Here is a 16,340-nt window from a genome sequence, read left to right as displayed (position 1 = left end):
TTTTTAATTTCAACCTTTTCCATACAGATCCTTTTTCTTTCTCAATTTTTCTAGTTTAATTATGATTTCCCATTGCTGCCTTTTTCAATAACTAAAACTTCATTTTTGCTAGTGTTTCTACTGCTATTATTTGGTTTTTCACCCAATTTTATCCCGTAAAGTTTTCTGTTTGCTTTTTTCTCTTTCCTCTCTACTTTCCCCTCTACTTGGTGGAGGTGGGGTACTGTGTCTCATCAGGTTAGCAAAGAGCTGCTGACCTCAAGAAAACTGCCCAACTGGGCACCACCAGAAGGTGGGGGTTTTTTAAGGTTGTGTCAAAGTACCCTACTGAAACCTATGTTGCTCTGTCTCCCTCTTTCTGTGCCTCTCTTCTTTTTGTCAATATTCCTTTTACCCACCCCCTTTCCTTTCTCTATTTTTCTTTTTTTTCTTATCACTCAGTCCTCCTTTCTTTCATCCCTTTTTTGCTCTTCATCCTTCTCACCCTTCTGGTCCTGTAACCCTTAGTTCACAGGCACGAGAACTTAAAGAGCAAGAGGAAGTGAAAGGAAAATTAGGGCAAGGAAACAGATAAAAGAAATCACTCATGAGGAAGAATCAGCAGAAAACTCCAGGCAACATGAAGAACCAGTCCAGAACAACCGTGCCAAGGGACGATGAGGTAGCTACCTCAGAGGATTCCACGTATAAAGAAATGTTAGGAATGACAGAAAGGGAATTTAGAATACACATGATGAAAACAATGAAAGAAATGACAGAAACAATGAAAGAAACTGCTAATAAAGTGGAAAATAACCAAAAGGAAATCCAAAAACAGAATCAAATAAGAGATGAACGATATGAAGAATGTAAAAAGGATATAGCAGAGCTGAAGAAACTGAAACAGTCAATTAGGGAACTTCAAGATGCAATGGAAAGTATCAGCAACAGGTTAGACCATGCAGAAGAAAGAATTTCAGAGGTAGAAGACAAAGTTTTTGAGATAACTCAGATAGTAAAAGAGGCAGAAAAGAAGAAAGAGAAAGCAGAACGTTCACTGTCAGAATTATGGGACTTTATGAAGCGTTCCAACATACGAGTTATAGGAATTCCAGAAGGGGAAGAAGAATGCCCCAGAGGAATGGAAGGCATACTAGAGAATATTATAAAAGAAAATTTCCCAAACATCACCAAAGATTCTGACACACTGCTTTCAGAGGGATATCGGACCTCAGGTCGCCTCAACTCTAACCGAGCTTCTCCAAGACACATTGTGATGAACCTGTCCAAAGTCAAGACAAAAGAAAAGATTCTGCAAGCTGCCAGGAGTAAGCGCCAGTTGACCCACAGGGGCAAATCCATCAGAATGACCGCAGACTTCTCTAATGAAACTTTCCAAGCAAGAAGACAATGGTCATCTACCTTTAATCTACTTAAACAGAACAATTTCCAGCCCAGAATTCTGTACCCTGCTAAGCTAAGCTTAAAAATTGATGGAGAAATCGAATCATTTACGGATATACAAACATTGAGGAAATTCACCACAACAAGACAAGCTCTACAGGAAATACTTCAACCTGCTCTGCACACTGACCACCACAATGGTTCAGCGGCAAGGTAAGAACTCAGAAATTAAAGGACAGAACCTAACTCCACACTGATGCAAAAGATAAAACTAAGCAATGGACTCTCACCAAATAAGATGAATAGAACACTACCACACTTATCAATTATCTTAATAAATGTTAATGGCTTGAATTCCCCACTGAAGAGACATAGATTGGCTGACTGGATTAAAAAACACAAGCCATCCATTTGCTGTCTGCAAGAAACACACCTGGCTTCAAAAGACAAATTAAAGCTCCGAGTCAAGGGTTGGAAGACAATTTTTCAGGCAAATGGAATTCAGAAGAAAAGAGGAGTTGCAATCTTATTTTCAGATTCATGTGGATTTAAAGCAACTAACGTCAAAAAAGACAAAGATGGTCACTTTATATTGGTCAAGGGAAAAATACAACAAGAAGACATTTCAATTCTAAATATTTTTGCACCCAATTTAAATGCTCCCAGATTCTTGAAATAGACCTTACTCAGTCTGAGCAATATGATATCTGATAATACCATAATAAAAGGGGACTTTAACCCTCCTCTTACAGAGCTGGACAGATCCTCTAAACAGAAATTAAACAAAGATATAAGAGATTTAAATGAGACCCTAGAACAACTGTGCTTGATAGATGTATATAGAACACTCCACCCCAAAGATAAAGAATATACATTCTTCTCATCACCCCATGGAACATTCTCCAAAATTGATCATATCCTGGGACACAAAACAAATTCAACAGAATCAAAAGAATTGAAATTTTACCTTGTATCTTCTCAGACCATAAGGCACTAAAGGTGGAACTCAACTCTAACAAAAATGCTCGACCCCACACAAAGGCATGGAAACTAAACAATCTTCTGTTGAATAACAGATGGATGCAGGAACAAATAAAACAGGAAATCATTAACTTCCTTGAGCATAACAACAATGAAGACACAAGCTACCAAAACCTGTGGGATACTGCAAAAGTAGTTTTGAGAGGAAAATTCATCGCTTTAGATGCCTACATTCGAAAAACAGAAAGAGAGCACATCAACAATCTCACAAGAGATCTTATGGAATTGGAAAAAGAAGAACAATCTAAGCCTAAACTCAGTAGAAGAAAAGAAATATCCAAAATCAAATCAGAGATCAATGAAATTGAAAACAAAAGAATCGTTCAGAAAATTAATGAAACGAGGAGTCGGTTTTTTGAAAAAATAAATAAAATAGATAAACCATTGGCCAGACTAACGAGGAATAGAAAAGTAAAATCTCTAGTAATCTCAATCAGAAATGATAAAGGGGAAATAACAACTGATCCCACAGAGATACAAGAGATCATCTCTGAATATTACCAGAAACTCTATGCCCAGAAATTTGACAATGTGAAGGAAATAGATAAATATTTGAAATACACCCTCTCCCTAGACTCAGCCAGGAAGAAATAGAGCTCCTGAACAGACCAGTTTCAAGCACTGAGATCAAAGAAACAATAAAAAAATCTTTGAACCAAAAAATGCCCTGGTCCAGATGGCTTCACTCCAGAATTCTATCAAACCTTCAAGGAAGAGCTTATTCCTGTACTGCAGAAATTATTCCAAAAAATTGAGGAAGAAGGAATCTTCCCCAACACATTCTATGAAGCAAACATCACCCTGATACCAAAACCAGGAAAAGACCCAAACAAAAAGGAGAATTTCAGACCAATCTCACTCATGAATATAGATGCAAAAATTCTCAACAAAATCCTAGCCAATAGATTACAGCTTATCATCAAAAAAGTCATTCATCATGATCAAGTAGGCTTCATCCCAGGGATGCAAGGCTGGTTTAACATACGCAAGTCCATAAACGTTATCCACCATATTAACAGAGGCAAAAATAAAGATCACATTATCCTCTCAATAGATGCAGGAAAAGCATTTGATAAAATCCAGCATCCTTTTCTAATTAGAACACTGAAGAGTATAGGCATAGGTGGCACATTTCTAAAACTGATCGAAGCTATCTATGACAAACCCACAGCCAATATTTTACTGAATGGAGTAAAACTGAAAGCTTTTCCTCTTAGAACTGGAACTAGACAAGGTTGTCCTCTGTCACCTTTACTATTAAACATAGTGCTGGACGTTCTAGCCAATAGAATTAGGCAAGACAAGGAAATAAAGGGAATCCAAATGGGAGCAGAGGAGGTCAAACTCTCCCTCTTTGCTGACGACATGATCTTATACTTAGAGAACCCCAAAGACTCAACCACAAGACTTCTAGAAGTCATCAAAAAATACAGTAATGTTTCAGGATATAAAATCAATGTCCACAAGTCAGTAGCCTTTGTATACACCAATAACAGTCAAGATGAGAAGCTAATTAAGGACACAACTCCCTTCACCATAGTTTCAAAGAAAATGAAATACCTAGGAATATACCTAACGAAAGAGGTGAAAGACCTCTATAAAGAAAACTATGAACTCCTCAGAAAGGAAATAGCAGAGGATATTAACAAATGGAAGAACATACCATGCTCATGGATGGGAAGAATCAACTTTGTTAAAATGTCTATACTTCCTAAAGCAATCTACGTATTCAATGCCATTTCTATCAAAATACCAACATTGGAAAAAATGATTCTGCATTTTGTATGGAACCAGAAAAAGCCTCGTATAGCTAAGGCAGTTCTTAGTAATAAAAATAAAGCTGGGGGCATCAGCATACCAGATTTTAGTTTGTACTACAAAGCCATAGTGCTCAAGACAGCATGGTACTGGCACAAAAACAGAGACATAGACACTTGGAATCGAATTGAAAACCAAGAAATGAAACTAACATCTTACAACCACCTAATCTTCGATAAACCAAACAAGAACATACCTTGGGGGAAAGACTCCCTATTCAATAAATCTTATTGGGAGAACTGGATGTCTACATGTAAAAGACTGAAACTGGACCCACACCTTTCCCCACTCACAAAAATTGATTCAAGATGTATAAAGGACTTAAATTTAAGGCATGAAACAATAAAAATCCTCCAAGAAAGCATAGGAAAAACACTGGAAGATATTGGCCTGGGGAAAGACTTCATGAAGAAGACTGCCATGGCAATTGCAACAACAAAAATAAACAAATGGGACTTCATTAAACTGAAAAGCTTCTGTACAGCTAAGGAGACAATAACCAAAGCAAAGAGACAACCTACACAATGGGAAAGGATATTTGCATATCTTCAATCAGACAAAAGCTTGATAACTAGGATCTATAGAGAACTCAAATTAATCCACATGAAAAAAGCCAACAATCCCATATATCAATGGGCAAGAGACATGAATAGAACTTTCTCTAAAGATGACAGATGAATGGTTAACAAACACATGAAAAAATGTTCATCATCTCTATATATTAGAGAAATGCAAATCAAAACAACCCTGAGATATCATCTAACCCCAGTGAGAATGGCCCACATCACAAAATCTCAAAACTGCAGATGCTGGTGTGGATGTGGAGAGAAGGGAACACTTTTACACTGCTGGTGGGACTGCAAACTAGTACAACCTTTCTGGAAGGAAGTATGGAGAAACCTCAAAGCACTCAAGCTAGACCTCCCATTTGATCCTGCAATCCCATTACTGGGCATCTACCCAGAAGGAAAAAAAATCCTTTTATCATAAGGACACTTGTACTAGACTGTTTATTGCAGCTCAATTTACAATCGCCAAAATGTGGAAACAGCCTAAATGCCCACCAACCCACGAATGGATTAACAAGCTATGGTATGTGTACACCATGGAATACTATTCAGCTATTTAAAAAAATGGAGACTTTACATCCTTTGTATTAACCTGGATGGAAGTGGAAGACATTATTCTTAGTAAAGCATCACAAGAATGGAGAAGCATGAATCCTATGTACTCAATTTTGATATGAGGACAATTAATGACAATTAAGGTCATGGCGGGGAAGGAAAAGCAGAGAGAGGGAAGGAGGGAGGGGGGTGGGGCCTTGGTGTGTGTCACACTTTATGGGGGCAAGACATGATTGCAAGAGGGACTTTACCTAACAATTGCAATCAGTGTAACCTGGCTTATTGTACCCTCAATGAATCCCCAACAATAAAAAAAAAAAAAAGTTCTAAATTATGATGATTTACCAAATTAAGAAAGTGGTATTACTCCAATAGAATTATAAATGATGAAGCACAGAGCCTTCTTGTAAACAGTAGGCATCTAAGTTGAGTATATAATTGGGGGCTGATGGATACTGGGAACTCCTAAACATGGGTCAAGTAGGCTATGTTTCCAAAGTTTAAAAAAAAATGGGGATCTTCTGGAACATGTAGCTGGGCCTTGAGAGTGACATTGCCCTAGGGGATTGAGTTCCTCATCAGCAGGGCTCCTGGGGACATCACCTGCTGAGTAAAAAGTGAAAACCAACAGGGAAGGGCAAGAAATTATGCCATGGATATGCAGAAAAGGGAAAATACTGTTCCTCATTCCTCAGCCACACCCCTTGAAAAATAAAGACAAGAAAGATGAAGAAACAAACAGGAACTGGAAGGTGTGAGTGAAGGAACTCCCTTCCCCATTCCAATGTAGTAAAAATACCTAAAACTTAAATGGCAATCAGGCGTGCACTAAGTACTTTAAGCGAGCAACTTATTTAAGTCCTATGGGGTAAATAGTACTTTGCAAATGTGGAAATGGAGGCAGGGGGTGATCTGCTCATGATTACTTAGCTACCAAGTGGCAGAGCCAGGATATAACCCCATGAAGTCTAACTGTACACTGCTGCTCTAAGCACCAGCTATACTGTGTCTACCCTAAAACCAAAAATCCTACCTGCCCTGGAGATCAAGGAAGACCTTTATAAACAGAATTCAATATTGACGATAATAATGAGACTGAATAACGAAAGAGATGGAAAATCCAGGGACTCAGAACAGTCAATAAAGAAGATAGTTACCAAGCAGGAAAAGGAGGAATGAGGGAGCTGGCAGAGAAGACAGACAGAGCACAGTGGCGGCAGTTATAGCAAAAAATAGAACCATTTTCTATGGTAAAAAGAGTGTTATTAACATTCCTATAGCCACATCACCTATTGCTAAAGGAAGCATAGGAAACCAGTAATAATTGTAGACTCTGGGGATGGGAGAAAGTGGTAGGGAAAGAGACATTGTTTACTGTTTACCCTTTTGTGTGACATCACACATGTACATATACTTTTTTTAATAATTAAACAAATAGGGCATAATATTTTAAAAGTTAATTCAAGGAAATGCTTCTATGAATAACCTGTTTCATAGATGTATCAAACTATGAATCTATATCTAATTATGCAATTCATCTCTTATTCTTATAAAGGAGCTGTTAATGATCCACATTTGTAAATGTCCCTCACTCTCAAATCTTCCATTTTATCTTAACTTTTATTCTTTTGTTCTTCTAGCCTTTATTTTTATATAATTGAATTGTTTTTTTATGATCCCTAATCCACCTAAAATCTCTCTTTATTTCCCTAGTGCAGAAGGGAGGGGGTCTTAATCAAAATAAGTAGGAAAAAAAGATGATATCTTTCTAGGTGAATTTGAAACTATATTTTTACTAGTAGAAATTATAAAATAAAGACTTGCCATTGGTGAGAGATAATCATACTAATTTTGATTTAATGGGATATATACACTGTTACACACGTAGAATAGTCCAAACACAATCATTGCTCCCATTCTGTAGGCTGCCTTTTCATTTTGTCTATTATTTCCTTTGCTGGGCAAAGAGTTTGGTCCCATTTATTTACTTTTGGTTTTGGTGCTGCCATATCCAAAAAGTAATTGCCAAGATCTGTGTAAAGGCGATTTCCCCTATGTTCACTTCTATGATTTTTACGGCTTCAAGTCTTACATTTAAGTCTTTAATAAATTTTAATTAACTTTTATATATAGTGTAAGGGTCCAGTTTCATTTATTTGCATGTGGATATACAGTTTTTCCAACATCATTTATTGAAGAGACTACTCTTTATCCACTGTGTACTCTTGGCTCTCTTATCAAAGATTTGCTGACCTGTATAAATGCATTTATTTCTAGGATATCTATTCCATGTCATTGGTCCCTGTGTTTCTTTTTATTCTAGTCCGCAGCGTTTTAATTACCATAGCTTTGTATTATTGTTTGAAAACCGGAAGTGTGATGCCTCCAGCTTTACTGTTTCTTAAGCCTGCTTTGACTAATTAAAGTCTCCTTCTCAAATTTCTTGAAAAAATAATTATAAATTCTTTTTTTATTAATGGAATATCTTTAATTATCACCTTTAAAGGATAAATAGTTACATTAGATAGCTGTATATTGCCCTGAAGAGGTTCTCATTTTATAATGTGAGTTTAGTCCTTTAGTAAGCCCTGAGTTAAATTGACCTTCTGGAATTTTTATAGGTAGATTTCACAACAAGTAGACGCACTTAACAGTTATACTAGTATACAGAAGTGCATCTGGTAAAGAGCACCCCTGTCAAAGTGCTGTCCTGTAAAAAGCCAACATTGAGGCCAAAATACTACAGTGGGTTTAAATTATAGTTGTCTGATCGCAACACTTCTGTGAACACTTGATCTTATTTTCCAGTCTGATTTGTCTTAGTCTCTGTAACAGAGAGAACTACAGATAATGTTAAGAACATCAGTCCTCTGTAATCATTGTTTCTTTTTGTTGCCCGTGGCACTTAGGAGCATTCGGCTGCCAGCCTGTGGGATGCATACTCAGGCCTCTTAAGTCACCAGTCCATGATCTTGGCCATAAACTCCAGGTATGGGAAGATGTAATGCTCGCTCATCTTGCTGACTGAATATATTTAAAATGTTATATATTTTGGGCGGCGCCTGTGGCTCAGCGGGTAGGGCGCCGGTCCCATATGCCGGAGGTGGTGGGTTCAAACCCAGCCCCGGCCAAATTAAAAAAAAAAACAGGGAAAAAAAAGAAAGAAAAAAAAAATGTTATATATTTTAAAAAATCATAATGTAAAAAATTTTAAATTATACCACATTCCACCATCCTAATCCAGCAACTGTTATTTATTTCCTTCTTTCTGTACTGCCTATACAGGCAGAAAAACTTTTAAGTTATGGATGGCAAGTTTCATTTGCCATCAATTTGAAGATGGATCCCAATATCAGGAATATTGAAATGTGAAAGATATGCTGTCATTAATTAGAGAAAATTTGGCAGTAATATAGTTCAACTGTCTAAAGTTTAGCCAGATTCTGTGGACTCAGCTGGGAATGTAACCCCTCTTTGCCTTATTATGTTTATGTAAAAATATATTCTTACTTCTAAATAAATGTTTATAGGAGATTGTTTAAAGGAATTAATTCCTCTATATTTAAAGCGTTGTTGTCATTTTTAAGGGAATATTTAAGACCATGTGTCATATATAGCAAAAAGCTGAACCTTATTTTCTCTTATTCCTAAGGAAAACCCACTAAAGTGATATTACATTTCTTTTCTCAACAATTTAATAATTATATCTTTTTCTTGCTAGCTTTATGGATCCCTTATTGCAATTTGAAACTCAATTGAAGATGATGGAGACATGCTTTAAAATGTTAGTTACCATACCAAGTCTCGACGATGTAAAAAAAATTGGGACTAGTGATGAGGAGGTGGAGGACCTGATGGTAAGATTTTTCACCTTTCAATCATAATGAGACATCATTATGCACCACGGCAATCTTCCAGAATGTGTCTCAGTAGGTCACAAACTTTGTAGGCATCTTCCTGTTTTTAGATGTAACAGATAAATAGTATTTTCTAGCACTAATGTTTGCCCCCTGGACTCCTTGTGAATTCTACAACCCATGGGATTTTAATGGATTGTTTGGGATTTATTGGAACAAATGAATATAGATATTTTTGATTAATTAATTTAGCAAGGACAAGGAGTTTCCTGGCAAGTGCTTTCAAGAAGGGAATAAATAGGAAGGAGAGAAAGGTGGAAGTAGGAAGAGTGTATGGTTTCCATTTCTTCAGCATTGCTACACAGCGAACTTACACTATGAGCTACAGAAGCAATTCATAGCATATAGTGTTGGGTGAGGTGTCATCAATGTATACACCTCTTTTTTTTTCTTACCTACAGTTTATGGGGAGAATGTAGACATTAGGTAAAATTTTATCTAAGGTTGGCCAACTGGTTGTCCACCTTTTTTTCTATTTCAGAATTTATACCAGAATATTTTAAATGTATGCGAAGACACTCTTCTCATCTTGGTGTCTAAAGACCTCTACAAACTACAGATTTTAACGGTAAAGTAAAGGGAAAAGAAATAGTTTCATTTTCTTATCAATCTGGAGAACTTGCTATGCTTCACTTGTTTCCCATTTGCCATATTTGAATCTCCTGCAAGTATTTGGAACTGAAACTTCTTTTCAACCCCTAAAGGAGTGAAATTACTCCACAAATGAAAGCACTTCCCTTTATGTGAATTACAGAAGCACAGTTTTAAGAATTCAATTTTGGGGAGATGACATCAGCAGACTCTTGAGAAGCCAAGTCTTTGGTGGCAAATATGAGTGAACACAATATGGAACAGCAGAGAATATTATTAGCCTAAACTACCTTCAAGTTTACACGGCAAGGAACTATGCTATGACTGTGTCTACCTGTGTGCTTCTTCCCCTATCAACTCTGGTGCTAAGGAATGTCCTGCACGTTCTGCTTGCTGGATATTATTGTATCTAAGGTTGGTCTAACAACTGTCCAAAACACCAGTTTTTACAACCAAGACCTCACTATTTTTAGTGTCTCAACCAGACACCAAAGTCTGCTCTGGATGTCTTATCCTCTTCAATTATGCATTCCAACATGTTCACATCAGAGGCCAACTGTCTGGAAGTACTGGAAAAACAGATTGCCTTAACCTACCAAGTGCATCCATGAGTTGTACAAATCATAAATACATCCAAGTAAAGAGGTTGGGGCAAGGTGGCAGACTACAGACATTAGTTTCCAGGTTATTTCAGAAAGAAGGAAAAGTTTTGATGAAAACCTTATACCTTGGGTATAATTCTGAGAGAAAAGTGCTAGATGTACCAGAAATTTCCATTCGTAATTGGGACCAGCATTGGGAAGAAGTTGCAGAGCAGAACAAGAATCAGCAAGATTGAGGCAGAGATCAATCCCCAAGAAACTTGGAGTCCTGTGGAAATGATAGGTGGGGGTTTTGTTGCTCTGCCCCTCACACCTCTGAAAGTCAGCAGGCTCTTCAGACCCTGAGATGCTGGAGAGCTTCTCTACCCTCACAAGCCCAAAAGTTACTGCTGCCAGTGAACTGGAAGGTTCTTAAAAACAAAGCACCAAGATGCCACTCCCCTAGGCATCGCCACCGTCAACCCAGACCCAAGCTGATATGGTGGGCGCCATACTGCTTCACCACCCACTGTGTGCCTTCGTCCTCCCCAGGGAGCTTCAGTCCTTCAGTTTTTGTGTCATTGGTTCACACATAAATATATTTATTTTTCATCCTAGCTCTGGCACTGACTGTGGTGGCCACATGGGCCTGTGGGTCCTGGGATAACTGTGTGATCCCAGAGCTTGGACATTGCAGGCAGGCTGCCTTCCAGGGACAGGGGCAAAAAAGGACCAGTGTGCCTGCTCTCTTCCATTCAGACTCTTTCCTCTCCCGCCCCCCCCACTGCTGCCAGGTGACATGGGTGCCCCAAGGGACGACTGAGCCAGGGCTCTCAGGAGTGGCTGCTTCCCCTCTGTTGGCACATTCACTACACTGAGGCTTCCACAGAGAGTGGGGCTCAGACCTTTCCACAGCAAACCCAGGGTGCTCAGACACTGGGCTCCCTGCCTGCCAGGCCTCCCTGGCATTGCTTGTTTGACTGCTGCAGCAGCTCAGGGCATACTCTGAAGTGGAGGAAAATTAAACCTACTTGAGCACTCCATGTACAACTCGAGACCTGCACACTTCTCCCTCGCATGGCCAGGGATTGACCTTGGGGACAGACCTATAAGCTGGATATTATAGCCCCAGGATTTGATCATGTTGTTCAAGGGCATGGAGGGGAGATTTGCAAACTAATCTGGAGGAGCGAGGGAGCCCAGGTAGACAGAACTGAAAAGGGTGTGCAGCGTGGGTCCAAGCCACACCACACTAGTGGAGCATCCCTTCCCCCACAGGAAAGCCGTGCTTTTGGTTTAGGGAGGGATTTTTGGCAGGGAAGCTCCCAGCCTACAGTGCCACTGCTGGTGAGCACAGCTAGTTTGGACTGCTGCTTGCAGTCATGTGCCAGAAGGAGATCTGTGGGGTAGGGTTGGTGGGAAAAGAGAGAAACCCACTCCTGATAGCCAGTCTATGCAATGCAGACAGCCACTCCCTGTGAGCAGACTTTCTGAATTGTTGGGGCTACTTCACCATCTCCCTGGTTGCTTTCCTGGGACCCAGCTCTGATCCCTGCTTTGACAGCACTCATGCACACTGTTGTGAAGGCTGAACTCTGGCCTGCCTGACCCAGCCCTACTCAGCCTTGCTTCTCCATCCACCTCCACACGGTAGAGGATAAGGAGACCCCTGGGAGGTGTTTATTGCAGCAGAATTCACAACTTCAAAGATTTGGAATCAACCTAAGAGCCCTTCAGTTCACAAATGCATAAAGAAAATGTGCTATCTGTGATATATACCATGGAATATTACTCAGCTAGAAAAAAAGAATGAGCTAATGTCATTAGCAGCAACATAGATGGAGCTGGAAACCATTATCCTAAGTGAAGTATCTCAGAAATGAAAAACCAAACACCAGATGTTCTCACTCATGAATGGAAGTAATAGATGGGCACACACAGGCACAAAATGACATAAAGGATGTGAGAAACCAAGGAGTGGGGAGGGCAGAAGAGTGGATGTGGGATAAAAACTTACCTATTGGTTGCAATGAACAATATCCTGATGAGGGGCACACCAAAAGCCCTGACTTAAGCACTATAGGATATATTCATGTAACAAAAAGACTTGTACATTCTTAATTAATATTTTGAAATTTTAAAAATTATAAATAAATAAATACATCATAGGAAAGAAGCAGGATTGACATCTATGAAGACAAGAAGAAATATGAAGGAGATAAAATGTATTGAGCTAATTTGTACCTAATTTGAGCCAAATGTTTTCTGTGTATTTCAAAAACCATCATCTTACAACCTTTTGCAGTGTTTTGCATTACTCCTCTCCCTGCCCACACGTGCTCTTTTAACCACCCTAGGCCACTATCAATAGCTTCCATTTACTGAGCGTATTGGGCACTAAGGTGAATATATGAGTTACCTTATTTAATTCATAAAGTGACCCCGAGGAAATTGCTGTTGTTTCTTCCATTTTGCAGAAAGTGGAAACAGAGAAAGGAGCAGAAACATGTGTAAAACTGACACATGGAGGACGACCTCCACCTTGGAGCCTGCTCCGTAACCACGTGTCCTCATACTTACCAGGGCTAAAAACCTCCCCGGATCCTCAGAAAGAGCTGAAACCTCCCTCCTGAAAAGAAGGCAGAGGCTGACCCCTCTGAGATTGAGACACTTTTCCCCCTTAGGAAACAGAATTCCACTGTAGGCAGCAGAACAGACTTCACAATGGGGGCAAGTGTAGGGGAAGAGACCTGAACAACAATTTGCTGGCAGGAATACAATGGACCCCAACAGACTGCCTTAAGAAATCTGATGATGGTGATTGGCATGCAAGGCATATGCAATTTTCTTCCCTTCCAAAATTTGTAAATGTGTCCCTGCTCCTGAGAATTTAAAACAAATAGAACATACAGCAAGACAAATTTGAATTGAAATTTGCAAGAATTTTCTGACTAAATAGCCTCCAGTAATGTACACTGCAACCATGAGCTAGCATATTTCTGGGTAGTGAATTTGCAGAGGAATTCTAGGATAAGATGACATTTCAGGGTCAGATGGGATTTCAAAGCTCTTATAAAGCTGAGAAGCAAAGTTTGAGATTTAAAAATGAAAGGGAGAATATATACTTTATAAGAAAAAGATGAGGCAAAACAGCTGGTAATCCAGTTATTATAGTGGATGGTAATAGCAAATACTTGTTGAATAGAATTAATTAAAGTAAAACCCAGATATATTTACTACAGTAAATAAGGCATATACTAGATGCCTGTTGTATATATTTTTGAGACAAAATATGGCTAAATATGAAATAATTAGGAAACTATGTGGACCCTTGAATTGATGAAGTTGCAGATGAGAAAGAAGGGGACTTTGGGAAACAAAAATACCATGATTTTAAGATAATTTTTATGTTTCCAACAGGAAATGACCGTGTGGATGAGTCAAGATAGTTCATACCTGCAAGACAGAGTAGTAATGATCATTAGCAGAGTGTTGAGCTTTGCATCCAGGAAAGTCAAGGGATCTGTAAGTCACAAGTGCAATAATGCCCCCTGATTCCAAAGACTGCATTTCTGTAGTGCTACTTTCCATGTCTTGGGTCTTGAGAACACGAGTTGTCTGCTTGGTGTTATTGGGCTAGTAGATTGGGGTATTGAGACAGGAGTCAGAATTCTACATGACTTTGTTTTAATCGGAGTGGAGTTTCGCAAACGATTGACTAAGATGTATTATGTTTACACAAACATTATGAACATGTCCATACCAGATTCTCTCTGACTCTTTGAATTCTCCCATATGGACTGCAATCAATAGAATCAACATTATTTGTAACTTTATAACTTCTTCCATCCTTATCTTCCTTCTTTTTTATCTTTTTTAACATTTTGAAAATGTTATTTGTTTTAAACTTACATGAGTAACTTTCTAGTACTTTCATTATAAAACATGCTAGAGAAAAAACATAAGTCTTCCTTTATTATCCTCTCTACCTCAACCCTATGCTTAGCCATGCTGGTGTGATGTGTGTCCTGCCAAACCATTTTCTATGTATGCACCTGTATATCCATGCACCCACAGAGATCCATAGCTTTATTACTAAATTTTCTTTACTAAAATTACATCAGTTTTACATGTAGTTGTTCAATTTGTTTTTTTCATTAAACAATATATTCTACAGATACTTTCATGTCAATATATGTAGATTTATTTCTTTCAAGCATAATATATATCCCATAGTTTTGATATATTATGATCTGCTTATCTATTTTTCAGTTGATGGATGTTGATTTTAATATTTTCTGCCTTGAGCAATACAAAAATGTTTATCTTTGTGCAATTATGTGAGTATGTACTTAGAAATGCTTAAAAAGATCATTGTCAGATCAAAAAGTATGATAGGTTAAAGTTTTGTACTGCATAATTGTCTTCTAATTTGCATTCTTGTGACCATTTCAGTATCTGTCTCCACATACCTTCACAAACATTAGGATATTATAAGATTTTTTTTAATTTTACCTTTCAGGTGATATATAAACAGGTAGCTCATTACTGTCAATATGTACTGAAGTTGTCTGTACTTTGAATGACCTCATTGCCAGTCTCCCCAGAAACTTCAGTATATTTATCTCTTTTGGATACAGCATATTCAGCCTCTGTTTCCCAACTTATCCTTCACAGTGATTATTAAACATACTGTAATAATTGCTTCATTCATTTCAAAAGGAGATACGAGTGAAAGGGGTCAGAACCACACCTTTATGACACTATCTTTACGTATCCATTTTCTTTTCTTTTTTTTCTTTTTTTTGTAGAGACAAAGTCTCACTTTATGGCCCTCTGTAGAGTGCCATGGCCTCACACAGCTCACAGCAACCTCCAACTCCTGGGCTTAAGCGATTCTCTTGCCTCGGCCTCCCGAGCAGCTGGGACTACAGGCGCCCGCCACAACGCCCGGCTATTTTTTGGTTGCAGTTTGGCCGGGGCCGGGTTTGAACCCGCCACCCCGGGTATATGGGGCCGGCGCCTTACGGACTGAGCCACAGGCGCCGCCCACGTATCCATTTTCTACTACCTACTATACATAAAGTCTCCAGACATGCTGAGACAAAAATCTACATCAGCCTTATAACATATTTAAATTTTTATAGTTTTGTTTAAAATAACCCTTGAAACATACTATAGTTTACTTATTTGGGGGGATATATTCCATGATATTCTTTGTATTCATTCTGATCCCCTATTTCACTCCAAAAGAAAGATTGGGTGGCTTGTCTAATCTTATGATTCTCTGATCTGGGGAATCAGTCTCTTTCTACTTTTAAAATGTCTGGAGTTGTCCATTCAAATGTCTAGAAGTTTCATCATACAAAATTTTGTAAGTGAGACTTGAGATTAAGTACAGTTCACCATTCAAGGCTGTTTTCTGCACAGTTCCCAGCACATATTATGTACTTGGCAAGGATTTGATGGCAAATTTTTTACTAAGCCCAATTCACATGATTCTGTCTGCATTTTAATGCATGTATATATATGAATGGCGCTCAAGTAGCACAGAAGACATTTCAGAAGTTTGTCTTCTATTACCTCTTCCTTTTCTCTCTTTACTGTAGCAAGTTCATTCTCTCTAGAAGTGTGAATAAACTTTACTGTAGTGAAGTTCATTCAGCTCTTCAACTGAGAAAGAATAAATGTATAAATTCACATATGTAGGAGAAGCCTCCCATAAATTATTAGCTGAGGGTTGCTAGCAGTTGACAGATTTGTTTGGGTGAGCAGTCTGTTCTGCAATGCTCACTGACTGCCACCAGGGGGAAGTACATCAGCATTTTCCAGAACATTGAAACGAAGAGCTAGAATCAATCAACTTATAATAGTCTTAGAAGCAT

The 16,340-nt window shown here is 38.5% G+C and overlaps 1 protein-coding gene across 1 annotated transcript in view; it reads left to right on the top strand.

The window, feature by feature from the left end:
• The first annotated feature begins 619 nt into the window (after positions 1 to 619).
• Positions 620 to 16,340, top strand: part of MROH9 (maestro heat like repeat family member 9) — an 89,526-nt gene continuing 73,805 nt past the window's right edge. Inside the window, exons 1-5 of the mRNA XM_053606084.1 lie at positions 620 to 661; positions 8,276 to 8,355; positions 9,088 to 9,223; positions 9,765 to 9,851; positions 13,876 to 13,980. Of these exons, the coding sequence (XP_053462059.1) occupies positions 620 to 661; positions 8,276 to 8,355; positions 9,088 to 9,223; positions 9,765 to 9,851; positions 13,876 to 13,980 (450 nt within the window). The remainder of the gene's footprint in view (positions 662 to 8,275; positions 8,356 to 9,087; positions 9,224 to 9,764; positions 9,852 to 13,875; positions 13,981 to 16,340) is intronic.

This window comes from Nycticebus coucang, chromosome 10 (genome assembly GCF_027406575.1).
Source record: "Nycticebus coucang isolate mNycCou1 chromosome 10, mNycCou1.pri, whole genome shotgun sequence".
Classification (NCBI taxonomy): domain Eukaryota; kingdom Metazoa; phylum Chordata; class Mammalia; order Primates; family Lorisidae; genus Nycticebus; species Nycticebus coucang.
The sequence above is the reverse complement of the archived record's forward strand: the minus strand, read 5'-3'. Positions and strand labels throughout refer to the sequence as shown.